Here is a 14,475-nt window from a genome sequence, read left to right as displayed (position 1 = left end):
CTTAAGAAACAGGGTGCTCCCTTCTGCTGGCTGGATTCATAAAGACCCCAAATAACGGACAGATGAGGCTACAGATAGGGTGGTATTCTATTACATAGTTTTAACTAGGCTATCTCCAGGACCCTCAGTACTAAAAATGGATTTATAGGCTTTTGGAATAGGTGAGTGCCACAGAAAAGGGAAGAATCCTGGTAAATTCTATCTCATATTAGACCTTCATGAAGCTCCATGACATTCGACATTTGAAATTTCACCAGCACAATCCAATCACACAGCATTTAGACAAAAAAGGATGGAGCATGGACCTCCCTTCTTTGGAGTTCTGAATCTCTGAAGACTGATACAACCTTGAAGATTGATATAACCTGTGCACCACTCCCAAGTTTGTGGGATACTTTTCAGATTTAATATTTCTGGAATCTCTAACTTTCTAGAGCAGCATTGTCTAACATTAATAATGTAAACCATAAATGTGAGCCCCATATGAAATTTTAATTTTCTTATAAAAAGAAACAGGTAAAATTAATTTTAATATTATATAGAGCCAAATAATATCTAAAATAATATCTAAGTATCCTTTCAACATACGACCAATATGAAAAATTATTTGAGATATTTTTATACTCTTTTTGGTCACTAAGTCTTTGAAATCTGGGATACAGTTTATACTTACAGTTCATCTCAATTTGGACTATCCACATTTCAAGTCATAAGTAGCCACATATAGCTAGAGGCTACCATACTGACAGTAAGCTTTACAGTATTCTTCTCACATAGCTAGGTTTATGTGAAGAATAATAATGAACCTCTTGGCTATCCATTTCTTTGTAGATGGACAAATGTACAAAGAAGGCTAAGATGTTTCCACAAGATTTTACAGGCTGGAGAGTTCTCCATATGAGAACATAACCAGTAGCAAGAATGCTAGTCTGTTCTTTTCAAGTAGATTTCAAAAACCACTGTCAGCCCACCCCAATCAAGAAGGTGGAGTGAGATGCTTCAGGAATCAATACTAGGTACCTCCTAAAAAAATTAAAATAAAGGGCTGCATTAACTGGGAAATACAGCTGAATCAAGAAAATGCAGCTTCAAAAGCCCTAGAAGGCCTTATATTAACCATGAAGAAAAAATCCAAAAAACACATTTTAAAAGAAGTGAGAAGGGACTCAAAATGGTACAATACAAAAAAAAATCAATATGGAAGTAGGCATTAACAAAAGAATTGAGGTTCAAAAAAGGTATAAGACTTAAATAAAATAGAAAATGGCAGAGATCCTGCAGTATTATTAGTCTATTTACATGTAAATGGTTGAACTCTCCAGTCAAAAGGCAGATTGGCAGAATGGATAAAAAAGCATTATCCAATTATATGCTGTTTACAAGAGATTCATCCTGAATTCAAAGACACAAGTAGGTTGAATGGGAAAGGATGGAAAAAAAATATACTATGCAGGTAGGAACTGAAAGAGAGGTAGAGCAACTAATATATAAAATAGACTTTAAGCCAAAAATTGATATGAGGGGCAAAGAAGGTCATTATACACCAATCAAGGGGTCAATTCAACAGATGTAATAATTATAAATATACACGTACCTAACAGCAGAGTCCCAAAATATATGAAGACAATACTGACAGATCTGAAGGGCAAAAATGTTCTACAATAGCAGGAGACGTCAATACACCACTTTCAATAACGGACAGAACCTTGACAGAGGATCAATAAGGAAAGAGAAGACTTGGATGATACTCTAAACCAACTAGACCTAACAGACATATACAGAACACTTAACCCAACAGCAGCAAAATTCATGTTCCTCTTTATTGCAAATGGATCATTCATTATTCAGGATAGAACATGTTAGGTCACAGAACAAGTCTCAATAAATTCAAAAATACTGAAACCAGTATATTTTCTCCAATCACAATAGAATGAAACTAGAAATTACAAACAGGGACAACTGGAAAATCCACAAATATGTGGAAATTAAACAATGTTCTCAAACTAGCAACGGGTCAAAGGAAATCACAAGGGAAACTAGGAAATATCTCAAGGTGAATGAAAATGAAAGTACAACATGGGAAAACATATGGAATGCAGCAAAGGCAGAGCACATAGTGGAACATGATGTCTGGCCCAATTTGTTGGTGGCTTGAGGGACCTGCCCTGTATACAATGCTGAGGGAAACAGTTAACTCATGTTGCATGGGGCAAAGGACTGCCAGCTGTGGGATATACAGTGCAGTGCCTGAAATCAGGAGGACTCTGTGTCCTAGGGAGGAGGGGACATTCAGAACCTTGTTAAATGCCAGGGTTCCTAGGGCCACATGCATAGGCTCAAGATAATATGCAGGTACAGAAAGGGCCAGGGAGGCCCCTATGTTTTGGCCTGGAGCTATTCTCTAAACTCACTGTATGTATAAGTCCTGAGGGAGAGTACTTGCACAAATCAATCTGTAAAGACTGGAAAAAGTGTTTTCTTTTTTCATTTCTTTTTTTTTTTTTTGTTAGTTCCTGGCATTCTATGAAAGCTCTGTCATAACACTAAGATGCAAGCTTAAGAAACATGCCACAAGTCTATATTCTAGCAGTAACACATTAAAATATCAACAAAAGATTATAAAACATACAAAGAAACAGGAAGCAAAGATCCAGGTAAAGGAGAAAATTAAGGCATTAGAAATCAGTGAGGAGGATCAGACCTGGGATATACTAGAAAAAACTATTGAAAAATGGACCTAAATATGCTCAAAGAGTTAAAGGAAAATACAGACAAATAACTAAAGAAAATCAGGAAAATGACAGATGAACACAAGGAGAATATCAGTAGAAGACAGAAATGATGAAAAGGAAGCAAACATAGATGAAAACCACAGTAACAGAAATAAATTCCCAAGAAGGATTCAACAGCAGATTGGAGCTTTCAGAATAATCAGTGATTTTGAACAATTGAAATCATCCAGCCTGAGGAGTATGAAGAAAGAATGAAGAAAAGTGAACAGAATTTGGGGATCCTATGGAACACCATGCAGCATTTCAATATAAACATTGTGGGAGGAGTCACAGAAGGCAGAGAGAATATTTAAAGACATAATGACTGAAAACTTCCCAAATCTAACAAAAGGCATGAATATACACATCCAAGATGCTCAATGGAACTCCAAACAGGAAAAACCCAAACAGACCCATTCCACAGCATATTATAATCAAACTGTCAAATGCTAAGATAAAGAAAGAATTCTAAAAGCTGCAAGAGAGAAGCAACATGTCATGTATAAGGGAGTCTCAGTAAGATAAAATGCCAGTTTCTCATAGGAAACCATGGAGGCAAGAATGCTCTGTGAGGACATATTTAAAGTGCTGAAAGCAAAAAAAACAATAACTGCCAACCAAGAATTCCATAGCCATGAAAACTGTCTTTCAATAAGGAGGGAGAGATTAAGACATTCCCAAATAAGCAAAAGCTGAGTTCATCACCACTATTTATGCCCTACAAGAGATGTTAAAAAGAGTTCTGCAGTTTGAAAGGAAAGGACAAGACAACAGATTGAAGTTTCATGAAGAAATAAAGATCTCCAGTGAGAGTAATGATACAGTTAAATATAATACCAGTACTATTTTATTTTCAATTTATAACTCCGCTTTTTATTTCCTACAGGATCTAAAAGGCAAATGCATAAAATGTAATGATAAATCAGTGCTGCTTTGGGACTCATAATGTATACCCATGCAATTTGTGACAAGAACTACATAAAGGTGGAGGAATGCAGGAGTATGGAAACATAGTTTGTATATAGTATTGAAGTTAAGTTGGTATCAAAGCAAGGAATTTTCTTATAGATTTAGGATGTTGTATTCAAAAGATATTCCCTAAACTATTGCTACTGCTATTACTATTACTACCACCATCACTGATAAGTGATGGAATTTAGGATTAGAAATCACCTGGGGGTTTCTGTATTCATCTATATTCTATAGTTTTATATTCATCTCTAAGCCCAAATCATGCCTCTGTTCCTGGCTTTTTTTTTTTTTGGTGGTGGTGGTGGAGAGAATTAAAAACTGAAGACACAAGGAGAGTTAATGTAGGAAAAGATTTTAGCAAAGGGCAGAAACAGTACACATCCAAAAGATGTTACCACTACTGCTGTAACTTATTATTACCTAGAAGTAGTAGAATTAGAGTTAGAAGTCACCAGTTCTACATTCATCTCTATGCCTAAATGATGGCTGAATTCCTGATTTGGAGGAGGAAGGGAGTTAAAAGCTGAAGAAACAAGGAAAATTGTTTTTACTGGGAAATTATTTTAATAATAATAAATAAATTTTCTGAAACAATACATGCATTTTCCCTCATTAAAAAAAGAGTAATGTAGAGGTAAAATGCTCTCCTTACTAAGTAACTATCCTGTAGGCTTGCCTTACTCACCCTATGATCAATGCAGCTGTCCCATCATAAACATGCACATTCATTTCCCTTCTCATGTAATTTCCACACTAGCCTACTCTTTCACACCACACCCAACTTTTCCATGTGATAAGACATTATTCAGGAGTTTAAACTCCCTCTTTAGAACACCATAATCCTATATAAGTTTGAAAAATCTAAACTAAAAATACTGGCTACAGATATGTCCAGTCAGTTGCAAATTTAACCAGAAAAGACACAATGACATCTTCCAATAAGCCACAGAAGAAGAAAAAAACACAAATGGCATATCTTTCTTTAAAAATGAAATTATATTAAATAATATATACATACAGCTAATACAGCGATCGTTGTCAAAGAAACAAACAAACAAACAAAAACTTTTTCCAAGGCCTTTCAAGTTTCACCTGGAAGGTAAGAACCTTCTAATCCAGGGTTCTTCTTCTAATCTTCTTCTAATCCATGAGTTCCAGTCAATACACCTGAGCCCTGTAAGCCCCTCTGCTGATGTCTATTTATGTAATGAGTACCCACCACATGCCATATACTGCCTCACGTTTTGGGGGGGAGGGGGACAAAAGATGCTGTATCCATCAGGGAGCTCAAAATCAAAAAGTCTTAATGCTTGTGAGAGACAAAAGGATGAGAAGGTAGGAGTTCTTTGATGAGAATGTGTACATGCCACTTGTGTAATGTGATGGGCAAGAAAACAAACCAATTCAATGGGGGGGGGGGGGAACCGAAGAATCACAGCTATAGTTATCACAAGTGTGGCCTCATTCTAGCTATGAGACAGAACTAGTTTTTTTTTTTTTTTTTTTACCAAATTTACTGTTCATTAGTTCCTGGCCCATAATGGGTGCTTAATATGTGTCGAATAAATAAAAGAGGAAATCCATCCCTAAGTCTTATGAGATCTCTAAAGATAATGAGACAGCTAGAGCCAAGACAATGTTTCCTGCCAAAATAAGCACAGAACTACAATTCCAGTCATTCTTCATATAGGCTGGTTGTTGGAACAAAATGGTTATGCAACCATTATCCACTGACTACACCAGAGCCCTGCCCAGGACACACTGAGGACTCATTCAAAGTCAACATTTTTTACATATTGCGAAACCTATTTGCAAGGATGTTCTTCTTGGGGAAGATTCAGTTGTGACCATAACAAGAAATGATGATTGTTAGGTGGGTGGCCTTCCGCATTATCTAATCTCCCATCTCCTGCTCCAGGCAGCAGAGCAGACACATAGCTCAGTGGTGGAGTACCTGCTTTGCATGTATGAGGTCCTGGGTTCAATCCCCGGTACCTCCATTAAAAAAAAAAAATTTAAAGCTAAAAGTGCTCCAGGTAGCTGGAGAGCAGAAGGCAGTGGGTAAAGAGGACAGGCTTCAGAGTGCAACAGACCTGAACTTTAATTTTGGTTCCACTAGTTATTATGTGTGGTCTTGGGCACAATCTTCAACTTCAGTCTAATCATCTGTGTAAAAAGAGCTTAACTGTACTACCTACATTACAGAGTTGTTACGAGGATTAAATGAGAATGCGGAATACAGTACTTCACGCATTTCAAGCCTTTGTTTAACCTTCAGCTTAATGGAAAAAATATTAAGTTACCAATTGAAGAAGGAAGTTGACTGTTTAAGCTGAAACTCTTGTCATAAAGAAGAGGCTTCTCCTTAAAACCTGTTACGCTAATTCTCTTTCCAAGAAGTTCCTACTCTGCAATGTGAGTAACCGTGAGCCAACCCCAATTCACCTTCCTATCAGACAAGTTGGGAAATTTCCTTTAGTACAAAGCATTTGCGTAGCTACGGTCCCGAGATTAATTCTTTTAACTTGAAGAAGACGCGAATATATTTTAAGACTGCAGGTCTACAACTAAAATCAAAGCTAAGTAAAAAACATATCCAGGCCAGAAAGTTAAGGTTTTTTGATGAGGTAAGAAAGAACTTAACTCAGGACTACAATTCAGTTGACTTATTAGAGAGTAATAAAATCTATTCAATAAACATGTATAAAGAGCTCCTGGTAAACAAAACACCTATTCATTTTTTGTGTTGACCAGCACTGTTTCAAGGGATGCAAAGAGGTCCTCACAAAATGTTAAAATTGGTCGATTTGGCTATCTGGGGGGTGGCTGGGGGGTATGTTGGAGCTCTCTGTATGGGGTTTGTATTATTTTGCAACTGTCCTGTAAGTCTGAAATTATTTCAAAATAAAAAGTTTAAAGATAAAACAGGGAAGTCCCTGCCCTCAAATACAGCAGGCATAAAATTATAATACAGGTAGAATGTGATAAGTGCTATCAATAGAGATATAAGAAGGGGGAGAAGTTCTAAGGGTTTTAGGAAGACTTCTAGTAAGATACGGCAGTTGAGCCACTATTTGGAGGTAGAGTAGAATTTTGAGAGGCATATATGCCGATACGGGGAGGAGAGGAGGCATTTCCCTTGGATAAAAGAGTACCAATAAAAAAATTGGGGGAGGTCCCTTATGGGAGAAAGCTAATATTGCTGGCAGAGGAAAAGGAAGAATAAAGCTTGGGGAGGTTATTGGTCTAGGGAAAGTTGGATTAAATATGCAAATTTATGAGTAAAGGCCAGGAAACGATTTAAATACCCTTAACCTTATAAGCTTCCTTTTGACAATTATTATCCACTCTATTCTTTCCTGAGGAGGTAATTATTTTTTGAGTCATAATTACAACGTGGAACAACATGACTGGAATAATCCTTGGGAATCATCTAGTGCTTGAAGCACTTATTCAGCAAATCTATTATCTGCATTTTGCAGGGAGTGGTTTAGCAACCTCTTTCCTTAGAAGCAAAGGAAAAACAAAACTAAACCATCCCCAAATGTGAAATATTCTTTCATAGTTGTTTCTCAAGGGGCACTCAACATTGGGGAGAATGATTACCATCTTTGAGCAATGTTTATACGTCATTCTATAAGCAAGATGGGAACCTAATGAATTTGCCCTTAGCTTACTCATCGGAGTTCGTGCCATATAGAGTTCAGTAACCAGAACCCAACTCTTACAGGCTCATGTTCATGTTACACACTGAATGAATGATGCAGGTGATAAATTCCTTCTCTATCAATGTAGAAAGGCACCTTCTGGACAACAGAATCTGAGGGACCAGGATTAACCTGCAGTAGGTAAGACTGTTGTTATAGTGAAGTTATAGTGAAGAGCCAAAGGGAAGACAAGTATGATAAGGCTGGCTCCTAAAAAGAAAGCCTTTAAAGTGATGAAATAGTCTACCCACTTTCATAGAGGACAAAGGTTGTAAACTTCAGAAAGCCGCCAGGTTTGGTTTGGCCCACGTGGTGCTTCATGAAACAATTTAAGAACTGGGAGATGTACCATCTTGGTGTGTATTTCTGCCTTTTTCTCCCATTTCTCATCAAGCTCTGTTCTTTTTCCCATTTCCCAAATAAATTTTTGTACTGGCAAAAAAAAAAAAAAAAAAGAATTGAGAGATTTCGCTGCAAACTAAACGACCTGCTTTTCTTAAGAAATCTGAAGATCTGACAACACTGACCCTACTTGGCAGCTATTGGTTGTCCCTTTGACCTAGGTATGCTCTCCAGCCTGCAGTCCGCCCTCCCACTTCTACCTGCCGGGACCCTACAGGCACTTGTGTGGGCAATTTTTGAATATGGCTTTTTAAAAAAATCAACCCACAGCTTGTTAGCACACATGTCTTAATGGTCTTTCTTAATTTGGTAAGATGGTAATTACTGTGTATCTTATATATTAGTCAAACCCACTTAGGCAGACTTTTGAACTTATGATTCAGGATTACTTTATCAACGTTTTTAAGAATATAAGACAAAGTGAAACTTGCCCTGGGTGATCTAAAGATAAAACAATGCAAGAGAGGTGGAACTATGTCTTGGCAGCTCAAACCAGGGAGTCATTCAATAAGAACAAACAAGGGTAGGAAGTATCTCACTTTAGAGACACGTGTCAGGATCAAAGCACAAATGCAGTTTTTTAGCACAGTAGCCAGCTAAACAGCACTCCGAATATATATATAATGCATATATACAGAATACACACATAAACATACTATATAATGCATGAAAAAATGATTTGAGGTAAAGAAGTGAAGAAGGATCTAAAGAATCATTAAAGAGTTTCATCAATTTGCCAGGTAAGTTAGTCCATTGAAAGCATGGGCTCTTACCCATAACCATTCATTTAATTTATTTTCAAATGATCTCACTGAACTCTGGTAGAGCACTATAAAGAGCAAGTCTCCTAATTGCAGAAAACACATTAATCAGCAGAGAGCCCCCTAAACAGACGCTCTCCAATAGCTCTCCGGTATGGTAAAGCTCCACGTCATTCATGGCAAACAAAACGGAGAAGAGAATTTCTGTTACATGATGCTGTGAAGCGTGGAGAGGACAACCATCTATTTGTAGTGGGCAAAGGATCAGAACTGAAATTTGCAAGGCTTCGAAATTAACTAAAGATTCTGGCCAAAGCCGTATGGTGTGACCGTTTTCTGATTTGTTCTGCCACCCCCCTCTTAGCAGTTTATCTTCTGCAATTTCTGTGGGAGTGGATGACAACGCATCCCCACGCTAATACTTTCTTCGTTCTACTGCTCCAAAGAACGCGGTAGGCTAGCACAGCCGTGACACAGCTTTCCCCCCATTCAAGGACGTCCTGCCCCCCGCAAGCCAAATGTTCCTGGGGAAGACCGCAGTAGCGGTCAGTGCTGCCACCTGTCCCTCGCTGCAGGCGAGCCGCTCAGCGCGGATGCTCTGCGAGCCCCAACTCCCGTTGGGGGCGGAGTCCCCCGCCCCATAAGGTGACCCGGCTCCACCACCGAGCCTCAGCTCGGTCGCGGGGGTCTCGAGAGGCTGAGGCGGCGCAGCCCCAGCGAGGCATGTCCAGCTCCCAGGCTGCGGCCTCCTTCCCTCGCCCGGCGGCCCGGGCCAGGGGAGGCGTGGGACGGGAACGCAGCACCCAGCCTCCCTTTCTCCGGCTCCCGCCCCAGCTCTGGATCTCCTCACGGGTCACCCTGGGCTCACCAGAAAGCGCGTGGAACTGGTGCCCTGGTCCACAGCCCCTACCAATGGCCCCAAAACTGCTTTCTTTGCGGCTGCCATGAAACCAGCTTCGGGTCGGCGGGCAATCGCGACCGGTTTCCCGGGTGACGGCGGCGGGCGGCCGGGGGGAGGGGCGGCGGCGAGCCAAGAGTGCGAGGTGGAGCGCGACGGCAGAACGCCCGGAGCCCGCTCTGAGGCGGCCCCTTTACCCGCGCGGCGCCTTCTCACCCCGCCCCTCCGGCCCAGGCCCCGCCCCCGGCCGCGTTCCCCAAGGCTCCGGAGGCGTGGCTGGGGGTGGGGGCGCTGTCCTCCGGACGGACCAATTAGCGGCCGCGGGAAGAAGCGAACGTTCCGACCCTCCGAGCGCCGGGAGACGTCACGGGGGGCGGGAGCTGGGCGCGGTGGAAGGGGCGGCCCGCGGGACAGGTCACGTGGGCGGTGCTGGGGGCGGTGTCGTCCAGGCCGTAGAGTCTGCGTGCGGCCCGGGGCAGTGGCGCGGGCGGGGTCGCCCGTCGTTGGGAGCGCCAGAGGGCACCACCCCACCGGCACCTTGGGGCTCGCGCCGGCGGAAGCGTTCCAAAGTGCAGAACTGTTTGTTCTCTCCGGTGGGCTGTGTGGAGCACGGTGTGAGTTGCTTGTGTGAGCCGTCCCGCGCTTCCCACTCTCCGCCCACTTTCTCGCACCTCGCCGGTGGTAACGATAATCCCTATGGCTGGAGCCGACCCCATGTGGAGCGAAGCGAATTACACGCCGGTGTAGGCTTTTCACGGATGAGGGACGCGGAAGTTCTGTCGGTTTAAGGGAATTTAAGGGAAAGGCTTTGCAAATCTCCTCAGGTCCCTCAATTGACCATAAGGGCAGAAGGTGCCCAGCACTTTCCTATCCTGAGGTGCCCTTGCTCCTCGATTGACCTCGCTCTGGTTTCCCCTCCCTTCACACGCCATTTCCTCTCCCTCCATTAACTACTCTGGTCCAGGGAGAAAAAAGGGACTCACTCTCGCTTGACCTTGAACTTACCTTGCCAGGCTCCATTTGGGTCCTGAGTTACAGGGGCTTTCAAAATTTGAACCAAGACCCCACAGTGAGAAATAGTTTACGAAACAACCCGGGGCATTTATGTGTATATGTGTTAAGTATATGTGTGTATAAATAATTTATACTCATGTAGGCTATGGGGGGGGGGGGGGGCGGGCTCTACATCTCTTTGTAGATAACCTGAGCTGTATGTGTCCTGAGTTGTGCCTTTTGAACAGTGAGTACTGCAGCCCTGCCCTTGGTAACCATGACAAAAACTCCAGTGGGGGGGGGGGGGGGACAGTTTAGCAATGCAAACTCTATAAGCTTAAAATATTAAGGGAGACTATAAACCAAATGTGTTAAAAGCTTACATGGAATGTATGAAGTCCATGCTAAAAGCTTACCTAGCATGTGGAAGATATATGTTAATTCAAGCCTATTGAGCACTGAAACAAAGCACCATTTGACTCCCCACCCTGTATAAAAGAAACTTGAAAATATTGTTCAAGCCTCAGATTTTGGAATTGGAATGAAAAGCTCTAAGCCCGGCTGGTCGTAAATAAATCCTTTTTCCTTTCCCAAATTACTCCTGAGTCTTGGCCTTTCTATATGCAGGTAACTGAACCTCTTTTGACTTCTACAACAATACATATATGTATTTCCAAAACAATACTTACTTTCAATGCTATTTATTTTGTATTTTTAGTCTATTGCATATCAGTTTTTAAAAATACTGATTGGAAATCACTAAATTGATTTGTAAACCACCATTCTCTATTATTTGCAGAAACAATCTACTATTCCCACCCTCTCATTTCCTACCATCCCCATCTCCCAATCTCTATTTTAGTGTTCTGGTATATGGTTTTTCTTTCTTTTTTTCTTTCTTGCCTTACTCTGGGCCACCTCACATAAACATCTGTGTTTATGGTTCTTGTCCTGGAAGCAAATTTTCCTGTGCTTTGTCTGGAAATCAGATTGTGGTGTTTCAAATACACCTTCCTATGGAGATGCTGAATTTATAACTGTTTTTTTTTTTTATAGGAGGTACTGGGGATTGAACCCAGGACCTCGGTACATGGGAAGCAAGTGCTCAACCACTGAGCTACATCCCCTCCCCAGTGAGAGTTGTTTTTTTCCTTTGTTTGTTTGGTTTTAGGAGGTACCCGGGATCCAACCTGGAACCTCGTACACGGGAAGTAGGCACTCAACCATTTGAACTACATCTGCTTCCCCGTAACTATTGATAACTGGCTTGGTTTAGGATAGGAGTGCAGATGAATCAGTATTTCTGAATTTCCTGGAAGAGGAAGAGACAGACAGGCATATACAGTAAGCAAATGTAAAGGAATTAGGTCAACTTGTCTCCAAAAACTGTGGAAGGCATTAATTGTAAGAATGATATGGATTAGGGTTTCCTCATCTCCAGAAAGCAATTAAAAAGAAAGCTGCCAAACCTAACACATTGGTCAATTTTAAAAAGTACTTGATCATGTTTGAACTTTCACATACTTTTTACTTGTTTAGCAGCTTACTGGGATCAAAATCCAGATAATTCAGAATAAGTAGGGTTAGGTACACAGGAGAAAGTCTTATGTTTATTGATCTTGTGGTTCCTACCATAGTCTGTATTCCACATTCTCATTCCTTTCACCAAAAGAAAACTGAAAAGCCAAATATGATTTCAGCTTTCAGGAGTCATACATATTTAATGTCTCTCTTAGAGACCGGGGAAGGTCAAGAGGAAAGGACATAAATGGAAGAGTTGAGCTCAGCCTATTTCTTTTTTTTTTTTGGTAAAGATTTATTTTATTTATTTCTCCCCCCACACACACCCAGCCACCCCAGTTGTCTGTTCTTTGTGTCCATTCGCTATGTGTTTTCCTGTGTCCGCTTGTATTCTTGTCAGCAGCACTGGGAATCTGTGTCTCTCTTTTTGTTGTTGCGTTATCTTGCTGCATCAGCTCTCTGTGTGTGCAGCACCACCCTGGGCAGGCTGGACTTTCTTTTGCGCTGGGCAGCTCTCCTTATGGGGCACACTCTTTGCGCAAGGGGCTACCCTATGCGGAGGGCACCCTTGCGTGGCAGGGCACTCCTTGCACGCATCAGCACTGCGCGTGGGCCAGCTCCACACGGGTCACGGAGGCCTGGGGTTTGAACGGTGGACCTCCCATGTGGTAGGCGGACGCTCTATCTGTTGAGCCAAGTTGCTTCCCAGCTCAGCCTATTTCAACTCCACATTCCAAATATCCAGTCTACTTTTTCCTAGGTCTGTTTTATCTTAACATTTTGGAATCACTCCCTTTTATCTGCCCTTTCCCACCCCTTCAAGCCCCCAGCTGCAGCCTGAAAACTCAAATTTATATAAATGAGAAAATCAACCAAAGATATTTTGATTCCATTTTTCAGACTGTGGCTGACAGAGTTGAAAGTAACAATGAGACATCTTGAGACCCAGAGAGCACAAGTGACTTGTCTGGAGCCAGCCAACTTTCTGTGGCTAAAGCCTGGTTCCCTCTTACTGCTGAGAGAATGGAAGCTGAGGGAAATCAGAAAGGAAAATGGATTAGAAGGAAGAAGGTAGGGGTGATCTAAAGGAAGAAGGTAGGTAAGATCTGTGGCAATGTTCAAAGTGTCCAGGAAAAAAAATTAAGGGTCCTGCCATTAAAGAACTTGGATGCTGGTCCACCTTGATCTCCCAATCATCCACCCCAGATCTTGAGACAAAACTGTGGGGAAAACGCTGGACAGGAAAGCCAAGGACCTGGATCTGATCTTGGCCTGCCAGTCAAGACTTGATCTTCTTGACCTTGAGCCACTCACTTCCACCAATGGCTTCCTTTTGCTTATTTGTAAAAATAGGGAAAATGTCACCAGCATGGGTGGGCTGATATGAGACAAGTGATGTGACGCCTGTGAAAGCACTCTATAAGCAGCCTGGTTAAATCATGAAAGGCAAAATGCAGTCTCTCTGGCAGGTCTATTACCACCAAAGAAAGTCTGAGGTAAAGACCAAGTCCTTAATTCAAATGATATAAGTTGCTGGACACTCTCAACCTGGCTTTGATGATTTCTGAGACTTTCCCCCTCGGAGAGTCTTTAGGTTGTTTCACTCATCCCTCTTTAGTTTTTCTTGTTCTTTGTCATCTTATACAGAATATATAATATATAAGCAGAAAGCCTGTACTTCTCTAGAGATTTTTTCTTTCTTCCAGGTAATGCTTCTTGTTCTTCTATTTGCTGGAGAAGTAACACTTTATTTTCCTGAATCTAGTCTACTTGGAAAGCTAGCCTTTCATTAATCTCCCTTGCTATTCTAATGATTGCTTGGATATAGATATGAAAAACATAATATAACATATAGATATGGAAAATTAGTGATGGAAAGAATTACAATAAATAGGAAGGGCACTCCTTTATTTTATGGGGCTGGGATCATTTAGACAGATATGTAAAGTGATTTGCACCAGATAATAACAGAGGGAACTCAAGACAGATGAGGAATTTAAAAACAGTTGATTAAATTTAGGGCCCCAAAACAGCCAAAGTGGGAGCCTCCCCTTCCCCATTTCCAAACTGGAGAGTCCACTATCGTGCATTTTAGTAATGTAAGTGTAATTTACCTACACTTAATGTCCGTCTGTATGCAGTCTTGCAGTTGTAATAAGGTTTGACTGTGGCAGTGATTCTCAAACTACGTACATCAGCACCATCCAGAGGATTTCTTAAAACCCATGTTGCTGTGTGTCCCAGTCCCAGAGTTTCTGGTTTATTTGGTGAGATCTAAGAATTTGCATTATTAATAAGTTCTTGGGTGATGCTGATACTGCTGGTCTGGGGACCACACTTTGAAAACTACTGAGCTGTGGGTATCATGGGACTCCCCCCCCCCCCCGTTTTTTATTCCCTATGATTGGCCAACACTGTAGCAAAACTGTGAGGTAAAAGAAGTCAGTCTT

The 14,475-nt window shown here is 41.5% G+C and overlaps 1 protein-coding gene across 6 annotated transcripts in view; it reads right to left on the bottom strand.

The window, feature by feature from the left end:
* Positions 1-9,765, bottom strand: part of GK (glycerol kinase) — a 70,767-nt gene extending 61,002 nt beyond the window's left edge. For 2 of the 6 annotated variants that reach the window (XM_058292057.2, XM_071213041.1), the window contains exon 1: positions 9,482-9,765. In XM_058292057.2, the coding sequence (XP_058148040.1) occupies positions 9,482-9,559 (78 nt within the window). In that variant the 5' untranslated portion in view covers positions 9,560-9,765. The remainder of the gene's footprint in view (positions 1-9,481) is intronic. The other 4 variants (XM_058292060.2, XM_058292062.2, XM_058292056.2 and 1 more) reach the window with 2 other exon arrangements.
* Positions 9,766-14,475: the final 4,710 nt, after the last annotated feature.

The sequence above is a fragment of the Dasypus novemcinctus genome, chromosome X (assembly GCF_030445035.2).
Source record: "Dasypus novemcinctus isolate mDasNov1 chromosome X, mDasNov1.1.hap2, whole genome shotgun sequence".
Lineage (NCBI taxonomy): Eukaryota > Metazoa > Chordata > Mammalia > Cingulata > Dasypodidae > Dasypus > Dasypus novemcinctus.
The sequence above is the reverse complement of the archived record's forward strand: the minus strand, read 5'-3'. Positions and strand labels throughout refer to the sequence as shown.